At 40.1% G+C, this 18,589-nt stretch overlaps 1 protein-coding gene across 1 annotated transcript in view; it reads right to left on the bottom strand.

Annotated features, from left to right (window-relative positions):
* Positions 1-2,125: 2,125 nt before the first annotated feature.
* The window catches only part of st6galnac5a (ST6 (alpha-N-acetyl-neuraminyl-2,3-beta-galactosyl-1,3)-N-acetylgalactosaminide alpha-2,6-sialyltransferase 5a), a 59,717-nt gene continuing 43,253 nt past the window's right edge, over positions 2,126-18,589 (bottom strand). Inside the window, exons 4-5 of the mRNA XM_073491488.1 lie at positions 10,889-10,996; positions 2,126-5,980 (exon numbers count right to left, since the gene is read on the bottom strand). Coding sequence (XP_073347589.1) covers positions 5,722-5,980; positions 10,889-10,996 — 367 coding nt within the window. The 3' untranslated portion in view covers positions 2,126-5,721. The remainder of the gene's footprint in view (positions 5,981-10,888; positions 10,997-18,589) is intronic.

Here is an 18,589-nt window from a genome sequence, read left to right as displayed (position 1 = left end):
CGACGAGAGACTGTCACACTCCGAGCGCTCAGACAGACAGGAAGCCCTATAATATGAACAGCTTTCTCTTCCTTGTCCAGATTGCACTGTTTAAAATTCATGCACTTATGCAAAGTTATTTTAAATGAAGCATGAACTAAGAAAGCAAAGAGAATGTAAATGAAGTACTGCAGAAACAAATAATTTTGATATGTTGAACCACCTGATAAATATTAAAACTTAATTTTGGCCTTGGAGACAGTAGTACATCATTTAATCAACGGCTGTTTCCAAGGTTGAGAATGGACATTAAGGACTTCTTGTTGAGACTGAAAGTGCGTCGACAACCGGGCAATCTCAACAAAGAATCTGTTTGGACAGTAGAAGTGCAATTGTTATCATTCTATGAACAGGAAATGTGATGTTTTGCTAATGGATTTAGTCAAGTTAGTGTCAAGCAAACATTTTCTGGCTCTGTGTTAGGGTAAAATGGAAATCGTTGGGTTTTTAGACTTAATCTACCTAAACAAGATATTTTAAGACCTCACCTTGGTAAAAGGAGTTTTTCCACCAGTTTTCATTTTGAGTATCCATTTTCAAGTATCTGCAAAGGTATAACAAAGCACTGATTTCAGCTTCTTTTACAAAAGTCCTTTATCTAAAAAATAAAAACTCCTGGACATGATTTACAAAAGTCTTAAAGAATAAGTTCACTCAAAAATGATTATTTGTAGTATATATAATAAAGATTTGTAGTCCACAAAACATTTATTGTTTATAACAATAACATTACAGCATTCTCCTAAACGACTGAAGTAGATGAGGGACTTGTTTTGATTTGATAGAAAACAGCCGACTAAAAACATAAAATGAAAAGACGATATTTACACTTTCGACGTGCGGTCGAGCTTGCGCACCCGCTTCAAACGGGGTGCATAGCCTAGCAGCTAAAGTGAAGATTCCAGCTTAAAAATGAACAATAAATAACATCTTTTCAAATCAAAATGACATCTCAGAGCTCCCAGAGTTGGATTATGCCTGACAAGTTGTATGGAGCCTTTTCATGTTTGTTTTTTAAAACAAGTCCCCATGTACTTCAGTTGTTACCCAACATTCTGGCATGAATGACAAAATTTTAATTTTTGGGTGCACTTATCCTTTAATTATTTTCATTAGCTATAAAATATTTCTGTATCTGATTGCGAGTTGTCGGAGGACACCAATAAACTAAAGATGGGATTACTGTGAAAGTGGTTTCTGCATTAAACACACAGGAGGCTGTTTAATCCTTGTGTGTGTAGTTTCAGTCAAAACCAGTGACTGTAGCAAACATTGTTACTACCAGGAAGCTCATTTGCTCATAATGGGCAAGTTTTATTTTAGGATAGACTCCAATGAACTGAAAATATTAAAAGTAGGTTAATCCATCTGTCCAGTTTTGCAGCTCTTAAAATTCAACTTGAATCAGAGACCTCGTTTCCAGACCAAATAATTCACAGATGAATAAAAAACCCTCATATTTAATAACGCTTGTTAGTTTCGGTCCTGGTATTGTGATATCTGTTGGTATTTTTGGCTTTATCAGGCGAGGATGAAGAGAAAAACATTTAGTTGCCCTGTTCATAGTTTTTGACACTATAACTGACCATCAATCATCCTAAGTGCATGTTAAGTTATGCACATTTTTATTGAACTCACCTGTCTAATAATTGAAGTGTTCATGACACTCTGTGTTTTACTTGGTTTCCCCTCATCATCCTTCAGTGTTGCCTTGATTTATGTGCTTTACCTTCAGGTGATGTAACAGTACTTCGTAGGCTCCACCACTCTGTTATGAATGCAGTCAAGGATCTGTTTTTTTGCTCTGGGGAGTAATGGCCTTGTAGCTCTGCCTGTCTTTCATGATTATTTCAGTATGACACAGCCTGTTGTCACAGCCAGACAGGAAGAAAAAGATTGAGAAGTAAAGATGGCAGCCGTCGTCAGTGGAGGGTGAAGGTGAGTCACCAGCCTCCCATCCTTCACAAAAGCTGTTCCAGCTTCATTTCTAGGTGCTATATGTAGAAACTGTATTCAAATTATATTTCCTACATTTTTACTGTCTCGTTACTGTTACATACTGTACAGAAACTGCAGAATGCACAGCTACTTATAAAACGTAGTTTATTGAGTGGAATGATACATTTGCATTATGTGCAAAAGGAAAGAAAAATAAATCAACATCAGAGCTGAAATGATGAGTCGATCAACGGAGAATTAAATGACAATAATTGATAGCTGATTAATTGTTTAAAGGAAAAGTTTGATAATTTTGGAAATGCATTTTTTTCTGCAGAGAGTAAGATGTTCAGACTGATTCCACCGTCATGTGGAAATTTCCTGGAATCAAGAAACAGTCCAACACACAACGCCTGTTCAAACACTGAATTTACATCTCTGTTTTCACTTCACGCTAAGCTAACCAGATGCAGTGTAGCGTACTGTAGTGTACTGACATGATTATGTATCTAAATATTTTGTCATCTTTTTTTCATATTTTATTCTCAATGTTCTATTTTGCTTCTTGACTTGCAGTACTTACTTTTTATCTCTATCTTCTTTCTAATTTCTACATTAATTGTACTACAAACACCAAGGCGTATTCTTTGTATGTGAAAACCAACTTGGCAAAAGACCCGATTCTGATTCTCACCCTTCAAGAAAGGGATTAGTCATATTTCCCAAAATGTCAAACTGTTCCTTCAAGTCATTTATGAAGCAAACATTTCAAATTTCAACATTTCACCTTGTCAAATGTGATGATTTGCTGCCTTTCTCTGTTTTGTGTCACTGTAAATTGGATACCTTTAGGCTTTGGACTGTTCTTTTTACAAAATAAGCAATCTGAAAATGTCACCTTGGGCTCTGGGAAGTTGTGATTGGCAGTTCTTACTATTTTCTGACATTTTAAGGACCAAACAATTCATCAAACAAAAACAGTCTGTTCTTGCAGCCCTGAACAACATAGTATGATTCAGTTAATTAGGCAAAAAAACAAAGATATTCAAGTGCTTATCACTTTGCTAATACAGACCATTGTGCACAACCACTGCAGATGAGTCAACATCTCAAGAAAACAAACACACGTCTTCGTCTCTGCGCCAGTACAAAGTCAGCAGCAGGACTCGAAGCTGGACGACAGTAAAGGTTTATATGATATCGCCATGTTGGTGAATCATAAAGAACGTTGCTCCAGGACCAACACAGTCTGCTTCAGACTACATGTTGTGACTGAATGTGTTCGGTACAGGACTCTCAGACAAGAGACCAGGATGTGTATCACATTTGGAACATACTGTTATTCTGTTCACATTGTTTTTACACTAAGTTCACTTATTATTTCCAGTATTTTCTGTTGTCTGCTACTGTTTGGTTTAGGCAAAACAAAAATACTTGACTAGGTTTAGGAAAACATGGTTTGACAGGACTCCAGACAAACTCACTGGTTGCACTGGTGCGCCTAACTTGGAATTAAGGTGCATCCAATGATAATAATAATAGAATCTGACCTGCTAAATTTCAGGTGCACTGGTGCAACCAATGAAAATGTTAACAGTCGCATCCTGGAGCCCTGTTTGGGATAAAATATACTCTTTTACACCATTGACCACATGTTACAAAAGGTTTTTGTTCTCCCATGTGATTATTTCTTGGTCTTTTTCCCGATTTGCAAAGCTATGCCATTAAAAGAACATCACTGGTCCTGGAGCAACATTAATTCTGATGTTCCAGGAACAACACCAACAGGGTGATATCACCATCATCATGTTACAGTACAGTAGCTCTTCTCTGCAGCTGTTTGTGATGCATGAAAAGCAATCGTCTCATCTCCACTGAGGAAACATGATGTGAAACACATTCTCGAGGTGCGAGCACCTATGTATCTGACCCAGAGCACCTCTCTACTCATTACTCACATTACAGAGATGAGGGCAAAATCAATAGGGACTTAGCACCAGGATGTATCATTAAGATAACCATCCGTCTCGTCGCTTTCTCCAACCTGACAACCTGATTCTTATTCATGGAGTAGGGAGAAGAGGGGAAAATAGAGGATCTGAGAGAGAGGAAGGGGCAGTCTACAAGTAGAATGTACTCCATCAATTGAGAGGAGAGTGCACATGAAACACAATCTGGAGCGAGAGAGGAGAAGAGTGACAGATCACATACTCATCAGTTCAACAAAAAAAAAGTGCAATTCTCCCGTGAGGTGATTCAGGCTCACGGAAGCAGCAGCAGCAGAAGAATATAGTAGGATGGATGCCGCTGCTGCATCCCTGCGCTCGATCTTAATCTCCCACTTGTCTTGTGTGACACAGCTGTGCATTTACATGGAAATCCAGGTTGTAGCTACATAAATCGCACTATTAACTGGTGACAGGAGCCGACAAAGCTTTATGATACATACGCACAGGGAGGTGCACACATAATGTTATACACTTGTCGTTCAGCCAGCAGGTGCTGCATTTCAAAGTTTGACACGGGTGACACTTTAGTGAGCTTACAATGCACACATCTGAAAGGCAGTGAAAACTAAAGTCGGGGAAGGAATACCTGCTCTGAAGGTGTTTGAGCCTTGAGACATGGGTCTAATGAATCTCATCCAACTTGACCTCTTCACTGAAAACAGCAGAATGATATTAAATATTTTAGCATCCTACAAGGAACTTTTAACTATTAATCTCCATTTAACACTGATGCCTCTGTATGACTAGGGTGTGGTACTTGGACCTAACTATGGAACAGATACCGGTACTGAATTCAATTCCGATTCTGTACTCTGACAAAAATGTCATTTCAGTTGTTAAAAAATAAGTCACCAGACATGAGCGGCATTGCTTCATAGTAGGAAGTTGTTTGAAGACCTAGAAGTAGCTTACGAACTGCATGTCCTGTTGTTTCCGGTACCAACAACATATTACAGTTATTGATCTAACACAGCCACAAATAGTTACATTATGTTATCACCATCTGTCCTGCAAACAGCTGTTCAAAAAAAAAAAAAAAAAAAGATATATGGTTTTAAAAATATCTTGCGTCTTTCTTTCATTTGCCGTCAAAACAAACAAGGTGGTGGTGATTATACCTCTTTTGTCCACAGGGGGTGCCAGAATCAACTGAAAATGAAAGTTCCTTGTAGCAGCTTTACCTCAAGCCAGAGTATTATTAGTATTCAGCGTACACCGTCTCCAGCACTACATTGTTAAAATGGGCATTGTAATGGCATTTTTCTTTCAGTGAACTGCGAGCAGCGAGTCCTGCACAGATCCATCATCCAACAGAGGCTTTGCGACGAGCCCAAACTCAAGTTTTGTATCCTCTGCGATCCTTCTGGTAAACAAATGCATACACACACACTCACACACATGTACGCACAAAGACAAGGAGGATCCACAGTAAGACACTGCATGCATGCATTGAGAGTGTGTCATGATGTCGCCCCCTTGTATGACCCTCACTTTTTAAAAAAAACTTAAAAGTGGTTCACCTCCGTAAACAAAACACACTGCCAGAGCTGCAGTGGTGGAGCTGGAGAAATGTTCACCAAACCCAGACTTCATCTGTGTTTACTATTTTCTGGCCTACTTCATGTTTTTTCACCTTTTTTTTTATAAGGGTCCAGTAGCCCTCAATGCAAATGTTCCCTATCCTCAGGCTTTCTGAGATGAATCTCTAAAGCAGTTTCTTCACCCCGGACACCGGTCACGTCTTCTGAGGTACCAGGGGCGCCGCTGTGACCGCCCCCTCCAGCGTCCGGTTGGCTGGGAGCGGCGGGGGGCTCCAGTCCGGCTGGTAGAAGTGGATGTCAAAAGTCCGTGCCCAGTTGGCAAAGACCTTCTTCTCTGTGATGAAGCGGTGGTGGCTGCCCCGCCGCCCACGCTCATGAGAAATGTACATGGCGCACTCGTCTGGCCCACGTGGCTCGTAGTAGTGGTAGGGGACGGAGTGGTGCTGAGGCTCCCTGCAGTGGTGGTGAGAGAGCAGACAGTTGACATTTAAAACGCTTTAATGAGTCACTTGAGTTTCATGTGACACCACAGAGAGTTTTTCCATTTTGAGGTGCAGGAGGGGGATTTGATCTGCATTCATTTATTTGCCTTTGGAGGGCTGACAGCGCTAAATTTAGCTCGTTTTAATAACATTCAAATGCCACCTGCAGCTGAACACAATGAAGAAGACAAATGAAGACGCAAAGTTTCAAAAAGTGGCTGAGTGATGTTTGAGCATGAATAATAAAAGTTCATAAAGAACTGGAGTTCAGGCAGGAATGGAAGCCATTTTATAGTCGCATGTTCCACACAATAATATATGTCCTCTCTTTCACAATGAAGGTGATCCATATTATAGCAACGTTATGTAGAAATTGGTATGTTGTGCAACGTGGCGCCCGCCTCAGTTTCTCAGTGCAACACCACTGTCGTAAATACAAATCCCAGGTCTGTAACAATGTGTCAGACGTAATGTAGGTGCTAACTACAAACAAAACTCATTACGTCATATCAATGTTATGTGTTGAAAACTTTTATGTTGAAGTAAACATGTATGTAACGCTGTGATCCTACCCTCTCACTGAAGTTACATTATTGTAATGCTGCAGCACCAATATTACTCTAATGTCCAAGTCAAACGAATAGACTAAACTAAACGTATGCATAGAAACTGAATATGAAAAAAAAAAACAACTTATTTTTGCTGTGTCGCTGCTACACCACTGACTGAAAGTTGTGACATGCAGATTCAGTATTACGGCCTCCCATAGAGTCATTCATCTTCGTATATTTTTAATTTCCCCATATCTGTACATATTTCCACATCTGCTTCCATTAGTATAATCCCTCAGCCAGTTCTGGTTGTGTGGCCAGTCGGCAGAACCTCCAGACCTGGACTGTATGTGCTCCGGACTTAATTAAATGTTCCCCATTATCCTGTAGCAAAAACAAAATAATCCCGCTAAGAGAGTAAGTAATATTGTATTTTCTCTTCTCTTAAATTGCTTCAGTAGCAGATGAATGAATAAATGATAGTTAAATCATAGGAAAGGGGGATATTTTTGTCTCAGGACAAGTGGTGTTCTCTCACATGCATGGTTTTCTTTTAAATGCAGACTTGTGCCCTGTTTATTTATTGAAACCTTCAGAGACTTCATATTTCCTTGAAGACTTGGGCTTTACTTAATGTCGTGCTGCTTTTAAAATGACTAGCTCATATAGCAAGATCTTCCATTTGTCTCTACGTCTAAATGTAATGCATGACAGATCTAATTTTTCTGAAACTTTTGTGGTCCATATCAAGTAATAAAATGTCATGAAAATCCGACAGGGATTGTCTCACATCATTCCCTAGTCTCTCTGCACGTATTGGTAGTGAAATGAAGGCCAAAGAAGTGGCTAAAAATGAGCTTAAACTGGTTGAAATTATGCTTTGCACCACTGTGTTCAAACTGCAGTAACTAAGGCTGTAGACACAGGGCCACTAAAAGGGAAATTACAGGTGCAAAGAAGTGTCCTAGTGCTTTGTTATAAGTCATTATGAACACAGTTTCCTTCATGAGTCGACATGTTTTTCAAATGTGTTGCTCTGTAGAAAAAAGGGAAGGATAGTACTTTAAAAATCAGCAAGTTGCTTCACATCATGGAGAAGTATTGAAGGAGGTGAATTTAAAAAGAAGGAGAAATGAGAATTCTCAGTTGGATCACATCCAGTAAAATCTACAGTCTTCACTCATCACCAGAACTAAAATGATTGCCGAGTACCGGCTCAAGCCAAGTTTGTTCAAAGAGATGAAGCAGCAGTCCCTCTTCATTATCGTCAAGTTTGAATTTGTGCTTCAAACCCAAATTTAAAAAAAAAATTCAGTAAATCAGTCAGGACCAAGAGCAAAGATATACTGACAATTTTACAGTTTGTTCTTTTTATTGAGAAAATCTAATAAGATTTGTTCCTCGTCCAATAAACTCCTCCAATTAAAGTTCTGGCGGAGATGGATGAGACGTGCGCTGTAATTCAAACCATTAAATTCTGCTAATGAGGCCGGATGAGTTTGTTGCAAGGAAGCAAGACAGATTCACAACTGGCTACGTATCTCATAATTCTTTGCATTTCTATGGCGTCTCTCTGCCATAACTCAGTGTAAAAGAATCTCAGCACCGCCATCCACCTACAAAATGTGGATTCCTAAAGAGGACAATGCTCAGTGAATATAGAGGGAAAAGTCTTCAACGCAGGAACAAAAAAATCCTGTTTTCTTTTTGACTCAATTGCCATGGCAACAAGAAGTCAGTCTGACCTGGATGCTCTATTCAGCATTTTGGTATTTGTGGTATTTTGTGGTTACACAAAAAGTTAGCGTCCCTTTGTTGTGAATTATTTGGTGATTATTTGAAGTGTCATGTCAGTGTCAACCATAAAAGTCCCTGCGACTAATGGGGACTCTTGGAGAAACTTTATTTCAGTTATCACTGCTGCCAAGTAAAAAATATATCTAAAAATTTAACAAGATCTTTTTTTCCAATAACAGAAGGATTAGATCATTCATGGGTTGAGAAAAATTGTCTTCCTGGGCTAAGAGGTAAAAATGTTAGTTCACTGTTCCTCTGTGTCATTAAATATCAGAAACTAAATCGGCAACAAACGAATAAAGTTTTAACACATAAAATCTGTGTCATCAGGTTTTTGCTGGTTTGGATTCATCAAGCAACTAGTCAACTGTATTGAGTCTGGACCATACTCTTTGATTCATTTATTTATAGAGACCCAACATTTCCCCCATGTGCAATCACTTGGCGACATTGGCGGGAAAAAAACTTAAAAGGCAGAACCGGACTCAATAGTGGGTGCTGACGGCCATCTGTCTCGACCGGAGTTAGACAGAAAGTTAGAAGTCAGACAGAAAATAGTTGGAAATTAAAAGGCATCATCATCAGCAGAAGTTAAGCACAACCCAGTTGGGAGTTTTCTGGATATGTATTTAAAACTTGGTTGTTGGAAAATAGCAGAATATTATTATAATATTGGGGTAATTTTCAATACATTTTGAGGTACTTATTGTGGTAATTGGAGGTAATTTCAAATAAATATGTTAATTGATAATCACCATCAACTTACCATGAAATTCATTCATGAAATGTTACTAATATATATCTTTTACTTCATTCTCTGTGATTGAATGATGTTCGAGCGCTGCTTGAACAGAGACAGATGGAAAACTACTGACGTGCAAACGTCTGGGACTTGAACGTGTCGGAGCATCACGCCAGAAAGGGGATAAAAAATTAGCATCTAACAGTCTGCCATCACTGCTCATCAGAGGTGGAGCTGAAAAATATCCATGACTACTGCAGATTGTACCATTTCTCACTGAAGACAAAAGCCAGATGTTAGTGGGTGTTTTTTTTGTTTTTTTTACTCTAGTGTGAAAGGGGTTAAAGAAAGAGTGAATCAGTCAAAAATCAAATGCTGTCCTCAGCTTGGTAGAATGAATTGTGCTAATTTGGGTCCCAATCGATGGGACTAGAAGCTAGATATCTTGAAAAGTTGACATTTGAGACGCAAAGGAAAACATTTAGATTTTAGTTCCTTAGCTAATACTGCAGCAATTTATTAGCAAAAAACGTTTGTAGGGAGGAACAAACCTCTACATGTGGAACCTTTAGTATGACTACACTATAAGATGCAATATGATGAAGTTCACTTTTACCTCCGCTTCATTTTTCATCTTCATAACATTTCAGTATCTACTGTACTGTGATTTGACTGAAGACACCGATTGGTCCCTCAGAACCAACAATGACATTCATTCCTGCAGCGAAACACACATTTTACTCTTGCAGTGATCTGACAATAGACAGATAAACTGCTTGTGATGTGATGGAACACCAACATAAAAAAACAGTCAGTCAGTTGAAGGTGAAACAGACTGTCGTCTTTATCAAGTTTGTATTAGCTTTAGATTACAAGTGTCAAGAGGAGTCGCTCCAGTAAAATAAGGCCTGCCTTCGGGCTACACATGTGTTGTTATCCCTCATGTAAGTACACCTCTTTCACATAAGCTGTGTTCCAGTTCATGGGCTGGATCTTCAGAGGTCTGCATTTCCATACTGAATAATCCAGAGGGTGAACAAAGCCTGCCTTATCTGAAATTCATTCAAGAAATACAGCTTTCTTTGGCCTGAACTTTAGAGAATAAAACTACTCAATTGTTAGATGTTGTTTGTCGGGTCTGCAGAGGATGAATGACTGAAAAATTGGGCTGTGGGGATGCTGTAAGTGTGACAGACAAATTAATTTAACCAAACAAAAAAGGGTGGACGAGCCATGGAGAGCACAGAGGCAACTCTTAGCAGTGTAGCAAGGGATTAGAGCAGGTGAGCTGATGTAAATTTGCCTCCCAGGCTCCTGCAAACAGAGGCCTTATCCAAACATTTTTCCAAACAGATATTTTTTTCTCTCCATTTTAAAAAACTCTGGCCACACGACTTTTGTTTTGCAAAATATCTCTGTACAGATGAGAACGCATACAGGATTGAGAAGCATGTCAGGTCAGCAGGAGGCAATTAAGTCTACTTCAACGATACGTCGAACACCAGAGGTTAAGTTAAAGGATAAGTTCACCCAAAAATTAAATTTGAGTCATCCTTTTACTGACTTATTTTCTTTTCTTATTTTCAGCCAATTTAAGCATTCCCCAAACATCTCCAGCCACACTGACATTTAATTTATCAGCTGCCCGAATATATTTACAGTTTTAATCTTTCTTATCAGGCGGCTGGGCTGCTATATTTTTGTATACACTTGAAGCAGCTCCTCTTTTAGTGATGGTGCTTGCGGGTGAGCCGGCGATGATGTTTTACATTCAGCTTGACTGTCTCACCTGCAGAAGTCCGGGGCGACCATGCCGTAGACATTGATCCTATCGCACAGCTCCAGGGCGATGGTCATAGTGAACCAGCCGGTGCTCAGCCAGGAGTTTGATATCCTCCTGCAGAGGAGAGAGAGAAGACAGCTGGTTGGATTTCATGCGTGGGAGATCATGAGGATGAAAAATGTTCCGTATTTGATTTTTCTGAATGTGATTAACTGGGAAGATAATCAGAAAATCTCACATCGGTGTATGATGGCGGAATAAAGATTTATCTTAATCCAGAGGTCGATTTTTCCTGACTGCGAGATCATTCAAGTTCCCTCACAGCTTCATTAAAATACAGATCCATCCTACGTATCGACCGATACAAATGAACCCTGTCAAATAATCAAACCCCTAATCAGAAAGTCGCCCGGGTCTGCATGTGGTGCAGATAGTTAAAAATGACTCAAGCTTCAGCTGCTTTCAGATTGCAGTTTTTTAGTCATGCCCTCAAAGAAATGAGCACTAATCAGAGTTTTCAGAGATACGCGGTTATGAAAGAAATATGAAATTAGATTTTCATTGCATTAGAAAATCTCTCTAAATCTAAACGTCTGTCAGCGTGCTGTCTCTCACAGGGTTTCTGTCAGATGAACAAACAGTCCAATTCAGACATCCATACATTTTTTAAAGAATTCCTTGTTGGTTTTAAATCGATTTAATGGGGCTCCAGAGTCATAAAACTTGCACCACTTCCAAAGGACCTTTAAAACTTTCAGTTTAAAGTCAAAATAGCTTTTAACTTAACAGAAATTAGTAAAGCTTTGACTCTGGGGGGTTTGACAATACAAAGAATAAATAAATAATTAAGACAGTCAACTGAAATACACCGTACCTGGAACATATACTGTATTTTATATCTCAAATTCACATTGGAAGAATTTCTTTTAAATCCTCCAAAGGTTTTATGTGTTTTAGCCCTGTATTGACAGACTTCACATGAGGGAGCTGCTGGTCATGGTCCTCAGATGATGACTTCTGTGACTTTGGTGATTGCTGACTTTTTGTCCAGCCACCACATGGTTCACATTTTTGTTTTAAAGCATCATCATGTAACTGTTTTACCTTAAAATAACAGCTCCAAAACCATCAGTGGTGTCCTGTCAGTCCCACTGTGCGCCATGATCACTGTCATTTGGGGTCATTTGCACTAAATCACACAATGCCAAGTTGGTCGGTGAAACTGGATCATACTTATGAACAAAATGTCCTCTGACTGCTTTGACCAAACTCTCAGCTATTCACTAAGTTTCCCGATGGACACATAGCTTTACTTGTTGCTGAAGTAACCGTAAATTGCTGCTAACTGCAGCAGCTGTTAGCGAGTTAGCTCGTCTGAAACCTGGGATTTGTATTTACGACAGTGTTGCACTAAAGTATCTTGACATGACTGTCATTGACTTGATCTGGGATAGTGATCATTCTGCATACAGATGTGAGGTTGAACAGCTGGCCCTCTGGTGCGATCAGAACAACCAGGAGCTGAACACTCTCTAAACTGTGTGGATGATAGTGGACTTGATCCTATCAACATATTCAACAGCATTGGGTCTGCTGTGGAAACCTGCAGATTTATGGTTTACGCACCTGTGAAATCCCATTTGGCGCATAGACTTTACACTGTGATGATGTCAAAACCTCCACAGATCAACACTTCATAATAGAAAGAGTCATAATTGACCTTATATTGCAGTTTGAGGGGTTATCAGTCTGTCCTGTCAACAGTTTTACAGACGCCTCTACGCTACAATAGCTCAAGTGTCCACTTGGGATAATTGGAAGCAAGGCTGCGCAGCGCCAAAGTATCTAGATTTAAATAAGACATTCATGCTGTGCAATCAAAAGGCCGAACAGAGGATGTACGTCCTGCGCCTGCTCAATAAATTCGACCTGCCCAGGATCTGCTGATCCAGTTCACCAGAATAATCCAGTCTGGTCTCTGCACATCCATCACTGTCCGTTTGGTTCGGCCACTGGGCAGGACAGTAACAGACTACAACACACAGTCAGGACTGCAGGGAAAAGCACCGGTGCCATCCTGCCCTCCATTCAGGACTTATACATGTCCAGGATGAGGAAACAGGCAGGAAACATCACTGCAGACCCATCATACCCTGAACACAACCTGTTCTAACTTTCCTCCTCTGGTAGGAGCTTCAGAGCACTGTACAAACAACCAGACATAAGAAGTTTCTTCCCACAGGCCATCACTCTGATGAACAGTCACACAGTGTGAATAACCCGCTAACACTAAAACATCCACTCGATCGCACACAGTCCACGTGGGTGGAAAGTGTTTCTGAGATGTTGAACTTTTGATGTGAATGTGCCGACCACATTATCATCACCATCTTGTTGCTGCTGTTTACAATCATCCTGACACAAATCCAAAAGACGCACTACGTGTTTATGTATATTTGTATATAAATAACTGTATATATATCCATTGATTTATGCAGCATGAAGGACTCATTATGCAACCCTGTGTTGTATAATGATTAAATTACCGTGTGCCTTGTATATATACTCATCTTTTTTTCATTTAGTACCATCATCAGGTCAAACTTTACTGTTAGCCAACACTTTGGTTTATGACCAGATACCTGCCAAACGTGTCCCATCAGCCTCAGCTGTACTTTGTTTGGTGCAAATGTTAACTTAGATGGTTAACACTGTAAATATGAACAACTCAACATAAACTTGATTGTCACTATGAACATGCTGTTGTTAACATTTAGCTCAAAGCACGGCTCTGCCAAAGTGCAGCCTCACAGAGCTGATGGAATGGCTGCTAGCTCTTGTTTTCACAACGCAGTAATGACAGAAAACTTCCTGATGTTGATCTCTGGCTCGTTGGCCTGTGGCCACGGCTGTAATCGCTGCCAAACACAGCCAGGCGGGAGGTTTAGCTGTTGTGGTCCAAAGCACTTTTGGAACAATCAGTATTCATCAAACCAATTTATAAATTAGTTTGAGTGAGAAAATGCATCAAAAATCCTCTTGTTTCCTCACACAGTGTGAAAATATCCAAGTGTGAGCTGATGTAAAAAATTCAGCAGGGATAAATTTGAATCCTTCAGCTGAATCGGGCACAGCTGTGCATCTCGTCACGCTCCCCCTGGTGCACAGCTGAACCTCATCTTGACTGGGATTGTGACTGGTGACCAGTGGATGTAACCATGCATCATTTATCAGGTGTATTTTAAGATGGCCCCACTGGAAATATTAAAAACGGTGGTGAGGTTATAAGATATAAATAACCCCTGCAGACTTAATTATAATTCTTCCAACAGAGTCATTTCCCAAGTGCGACTGTAAAGTTGCAGTTCGCCAGCATCAAGCTGCTCACCATATGGGATTAAACTAAGAGTGAAGGAAGGAAACAAAATGAGTTTTACTTAAAGAACTGCGTTTACACCAAATTAACTTCTTCATTCAACAACATAGAGTAGTGCCATCTCTGTCGTCAGTAAATCACTGCCGCATTAATTTTGATGCGTTAGTACAAAATTGGCCTACATGCTGCAGTTTATTTTTGGACGATGAACAGATACATTTTGCAGAAAATGTGCTGAGACAAAAGGCACAAAGAGAATGAAGAGAGATTTGCTTTATGGGGCATAACAGTGATCCCAGTTCAGACAGAATGCGTCAAAACATTTCTGTGCTCTGTCAGACGCTTTGACCTCAACGCTAACACTCTCGTGACAACATGCTTACAATGCTGATGTTAAGTAGATAGCCTAACCCAAACCCTTTTTAACATGACTGCCTTCTTAATTTAGATTTCTAACATTTGCTAATTAGCAGTTAAATGTTTTATATATTTAGTATGTGGTCACAAAAAATATATTACATGAATCACTTTGGTACAGTGGTACAACACCAGTGATCCGAGCTTCAGCAGCGCCGCTGAAATGTCACCTGCTAACGTTGGCAGCAATATAGTCGAGATTTTAAATTAATATAAATTAAAAAAATAAAATAATCTTGAAGACCTTGAGATATTTTATTGGATAAGTGAAAACTGTGGCCTGCTTGTGGCAGTTCCTCATCTTGGTACCATGAATAAAAACTTCATTGCAGTCCATCCAGTAGTTTTTGAGGTATCTCAATCTGAACCAAAGTAACATCAACTAACAGAAAGACAAACCGTGTCTGTTGGCGGAAAAACAATTATTCATTTGAATTAGACTTAATAAACAACACTGAAAATGCAACAAAATAAGTCATAACCTGCGTTGGTTCTTGGGTACAACTCATCGTATCTTTAAAATGATGTGATCTGAAGAGGCAGAGGTTCAGACACTTGCTTAAGAGCAGTTTGACAGAATGAGTTCCTGATCTCTCGACCACCTCGTCACCCTGCTGCTTTCAGAAAGCTTGTTCTTGTCTGTTCCCACACATAAACACTAGCCTCCACAGCAGCTGAGGTTTTAACTCAGCAAGACAGAGAAACAAAGCCTCAGCCTGATAAGAACAGCCTTGACAAGAACAACCAGGCAGGCATCTCGACACCGTGCTCGCCTCTGGTTGATGAGGGTGACACATTTGAAGAGTGGAGGATTTACCTGGTAGTTTAGAAATGTGTTCAGAATTTCTTTCCTTTATTTTTCTCACAGAGAGAGCAGTGTAGGGGGGATACATGTCAGGCAAAAATCCTTGAATAAAAACCCTGTTTAGCATTTGTGTTTTGAACATTTCCCCTGCTATGGGATGCTGGAATAGAAACACATCTACCTGGGAAGCTGTAGGGGAGTAAGGAAATGTTATAGACAGGACCACCGAGTGTAAGATGAGCTCTCTTGTCTTGGGCTGGCAAGGATTCGTGTCCACACCCCTGTTCATTTTTTTAAATATGCTAGTAAAGTGCTGCAGTGTTGGTTAGTCGGTCAGTCCAACACAGACAGTCCTCGTCAGGAAACGACTACAGTTTGACTGTGAAAGCAGCTTATTACGACCCATAGTTACGTTTCTTTTGGGCGGCGACCTCTAGTGTCTATAGTTGTTATTACAGAGGCAGCAAAGGAGGAAGTCAGCCGAAGTAGTACAAAGAGCGACAAGTCTGTATAGATAGGGGGTAGGGGACGGATGTTTGAGTAAACAAACAGGACTTGAGAGCGCTGTTCCTGTCCAATGTGAAGAGTCAGCGGTGAATTATTTTAACTTACTTACGTTGTGAAGTTACATAAATATCAGAGTTATTTCAAGCCAAACCATGATGTTTTCCTAAACCTGACCAAGTACTTTCAGTGCCTAAATCTAACCAAACTGTGACGCACGATGAAGGTCCTGTACACCTGTTGCTGGTACGCTGCAAGGGCAAAGCTGTTTCAGAAACAGTGATACATGCCGTTCTGGTAGTCACTGGCAATCGACCTATTCAGTCGTTCAGGTGTCAACTGTTAACCTGCTGAGTAAGCTAGGGTGTAGTTGGTGTAGATTGAGACTGTGTCACTTCCTTGTTTTCTCACACTACTTACATAATGTATGTATAATGTTTACTTTATAGCCAACAGTTATGAATCATAATTCTGTATGGGTTTAGAGTTGCACAAAATTATCACATCTATAAGAAGTAAAAAATGAGGTATTGTGAGCCAAAAGTAGTGTACATGTCGTGGCCATGGTTCCATTGAGGAGTTGTTGAGGACACTAAATAGAGGACAGACTTTTCACTCAAATTTGGAGAAATAAAATGGCGGACAGCGCAGTAGCTATAGCCACAAGTTTCCTGGGGAGGTCACTGGGGAAGTGATTATGGATGATACATCCGGTGCTCAACAAAGTCCCTAAATCTTTCATTTCTAGCCATTCCTGTCGTGGATTAGCGTCCTGTTATCCATGGGAAATGGCAGTTCCAGTTGAGTGCCTGGATGTGCCAGAAGTTGCGGCAACAATTCGCACAAGGTATCATGGAGGCTAGGAATACAGTGGATCTAAAACGGAGAGTGATTTCAGACCAGGCCCTGGAGGGTGCAGCTTTCAACAACAACTCTTCTCCTCAGTACCTCCATTATTTCACCCCAGTCCAATCTTTAACACAACACTGTCGGCTGGAAAAATATGTCCACAAACAGTCATTTCCTGCTGTTTTACTGTATGCAATAGCCGAGCGACGGCGTGATGAAGAGTGTCAAAGCATTTCATCCAACCATCATCTTTATCTTGGAGTCTGTCCATGCAACAAAAAAACAAAGTGATGTAATCGCAGCCGAAGCACAGACTTCTCATTTTCATTTAATTAAGACAGGACCCAGGTTGTCTGGAACATGTTGATTTGTTGTGATATGCAAACACAGCCACTGCGCTTTTAATATGACAACAGCCTGCTACATCACACACACACACACACACACACACACACACACACACACACACACACACACACACACACACACACACACACACACACACACACACACACACACACACACACACACACACACACACACACACACACCCTTTCCAAATTAGAAAACTTTCAAAGTTCAAAGCAACAGCATTTTGTCACCAAGCAATCTGTGGTGGATGCGCGGAGGTCTTAGTCAAGAGGCATGCAACTAATCTCACTTAAGAAGTCTTGCTCATTTCCTTGTTTATGAACATGCTGATGAATAATGTGGTGTGAAATGTCAAGCTCTCAGCTTCAATGGCTGTCTTTAAAAGGACTGGAAGCAAGCTGTGAGTGGGAAGTCAGATTTATCCCTGTGAAGGAGAACACTGCCGTTCCTCATGTTTGCACAGTTTGGTGCTGCAAGTCTGGCAAAAGCACCCATGTAATGAGTGTCTTAATTGTTTGTTGATCCTTGAGTCTTAACATTTTATTTCTATTAATAAAAAAAAGTGAGATTATTTTCAAACAACTCATTTCCATAAAGGAGATGGCTGTTTTTGGATATAATGGCACTTGATATGACTGAGTTTACCTTGAAAAGACATTATCTCACCTTGCAGGCAGAGTGCTCCAGTTTTCTTCTTTTTGATAAAAGTATCATCACAGATTCAGCGTTTGATCAAACAAATCAAGACTTTACTGTAAAACAGGAGCTGATTAGAGAACGAGAACTGTGCCGCTCAGGTTTTTGAAGTTGTTTTGTATTGATTTCTAAAGAGCGGGTGTATTGACAATGAGCTTATTTTAATGACTGTTACGCAACTGCAAGGAAGTAAAGGCCGCAGGAGGGTTTGATGAGGAGTAATTAGTAAAAGCTCAAACACATGCTGAACGTCGTTACCAGCTCCTCTTGTGAGGACATGTCGCTGAGGCATATTAGTGAATCATTATTTGAAGTGAAGGTCCAGGGTTTTTTTTTTCAAACTAGAAACACCAGCAGGCACGTACAGCGCAAGGTTATTTATAGCCGACACCTTCAACCCCAGTGACTACAGTGATTACAGGTTGTTTGATGTTAATTATTTTTTAAAGGTATGTTACTTCCATCTGTATCTACAGCTCAGATTTCTGCTCTCCTAAGGTGTGAAAAAGGCAAAAATAAAGCCGGCATTTCTTTTGTTTGCAACCTCTTTCCATGCATGCTTTCTGCATAATTTCACCCCATTATGTCTTTTCTGATGTTCCTGTTTTCTCTTTGAGCAGCAGGGTTGAGTACCAAACTCTGTACTTTTAAGGGTACCGACTGAATTTTATCTGCTACGGAGTAGTGA

This window comes from Pagrus major, chromosome 21 (assembly GCF_040436345.1).
Source record: "Pagrus major chromosome 21, Pma_NU_1.0".
NCBI classification, from domain to species: domain Eukaryota; kingdom Metazoa; phylum Chordata; class Actinopteri; order Spariformes; family Sparidae; genus Pagrus; species Pagrus major.
Note: the sequence above shows the minus strand (reverse complement) of the source record. Positions and strands in the feature narration are given on the sequence as shown.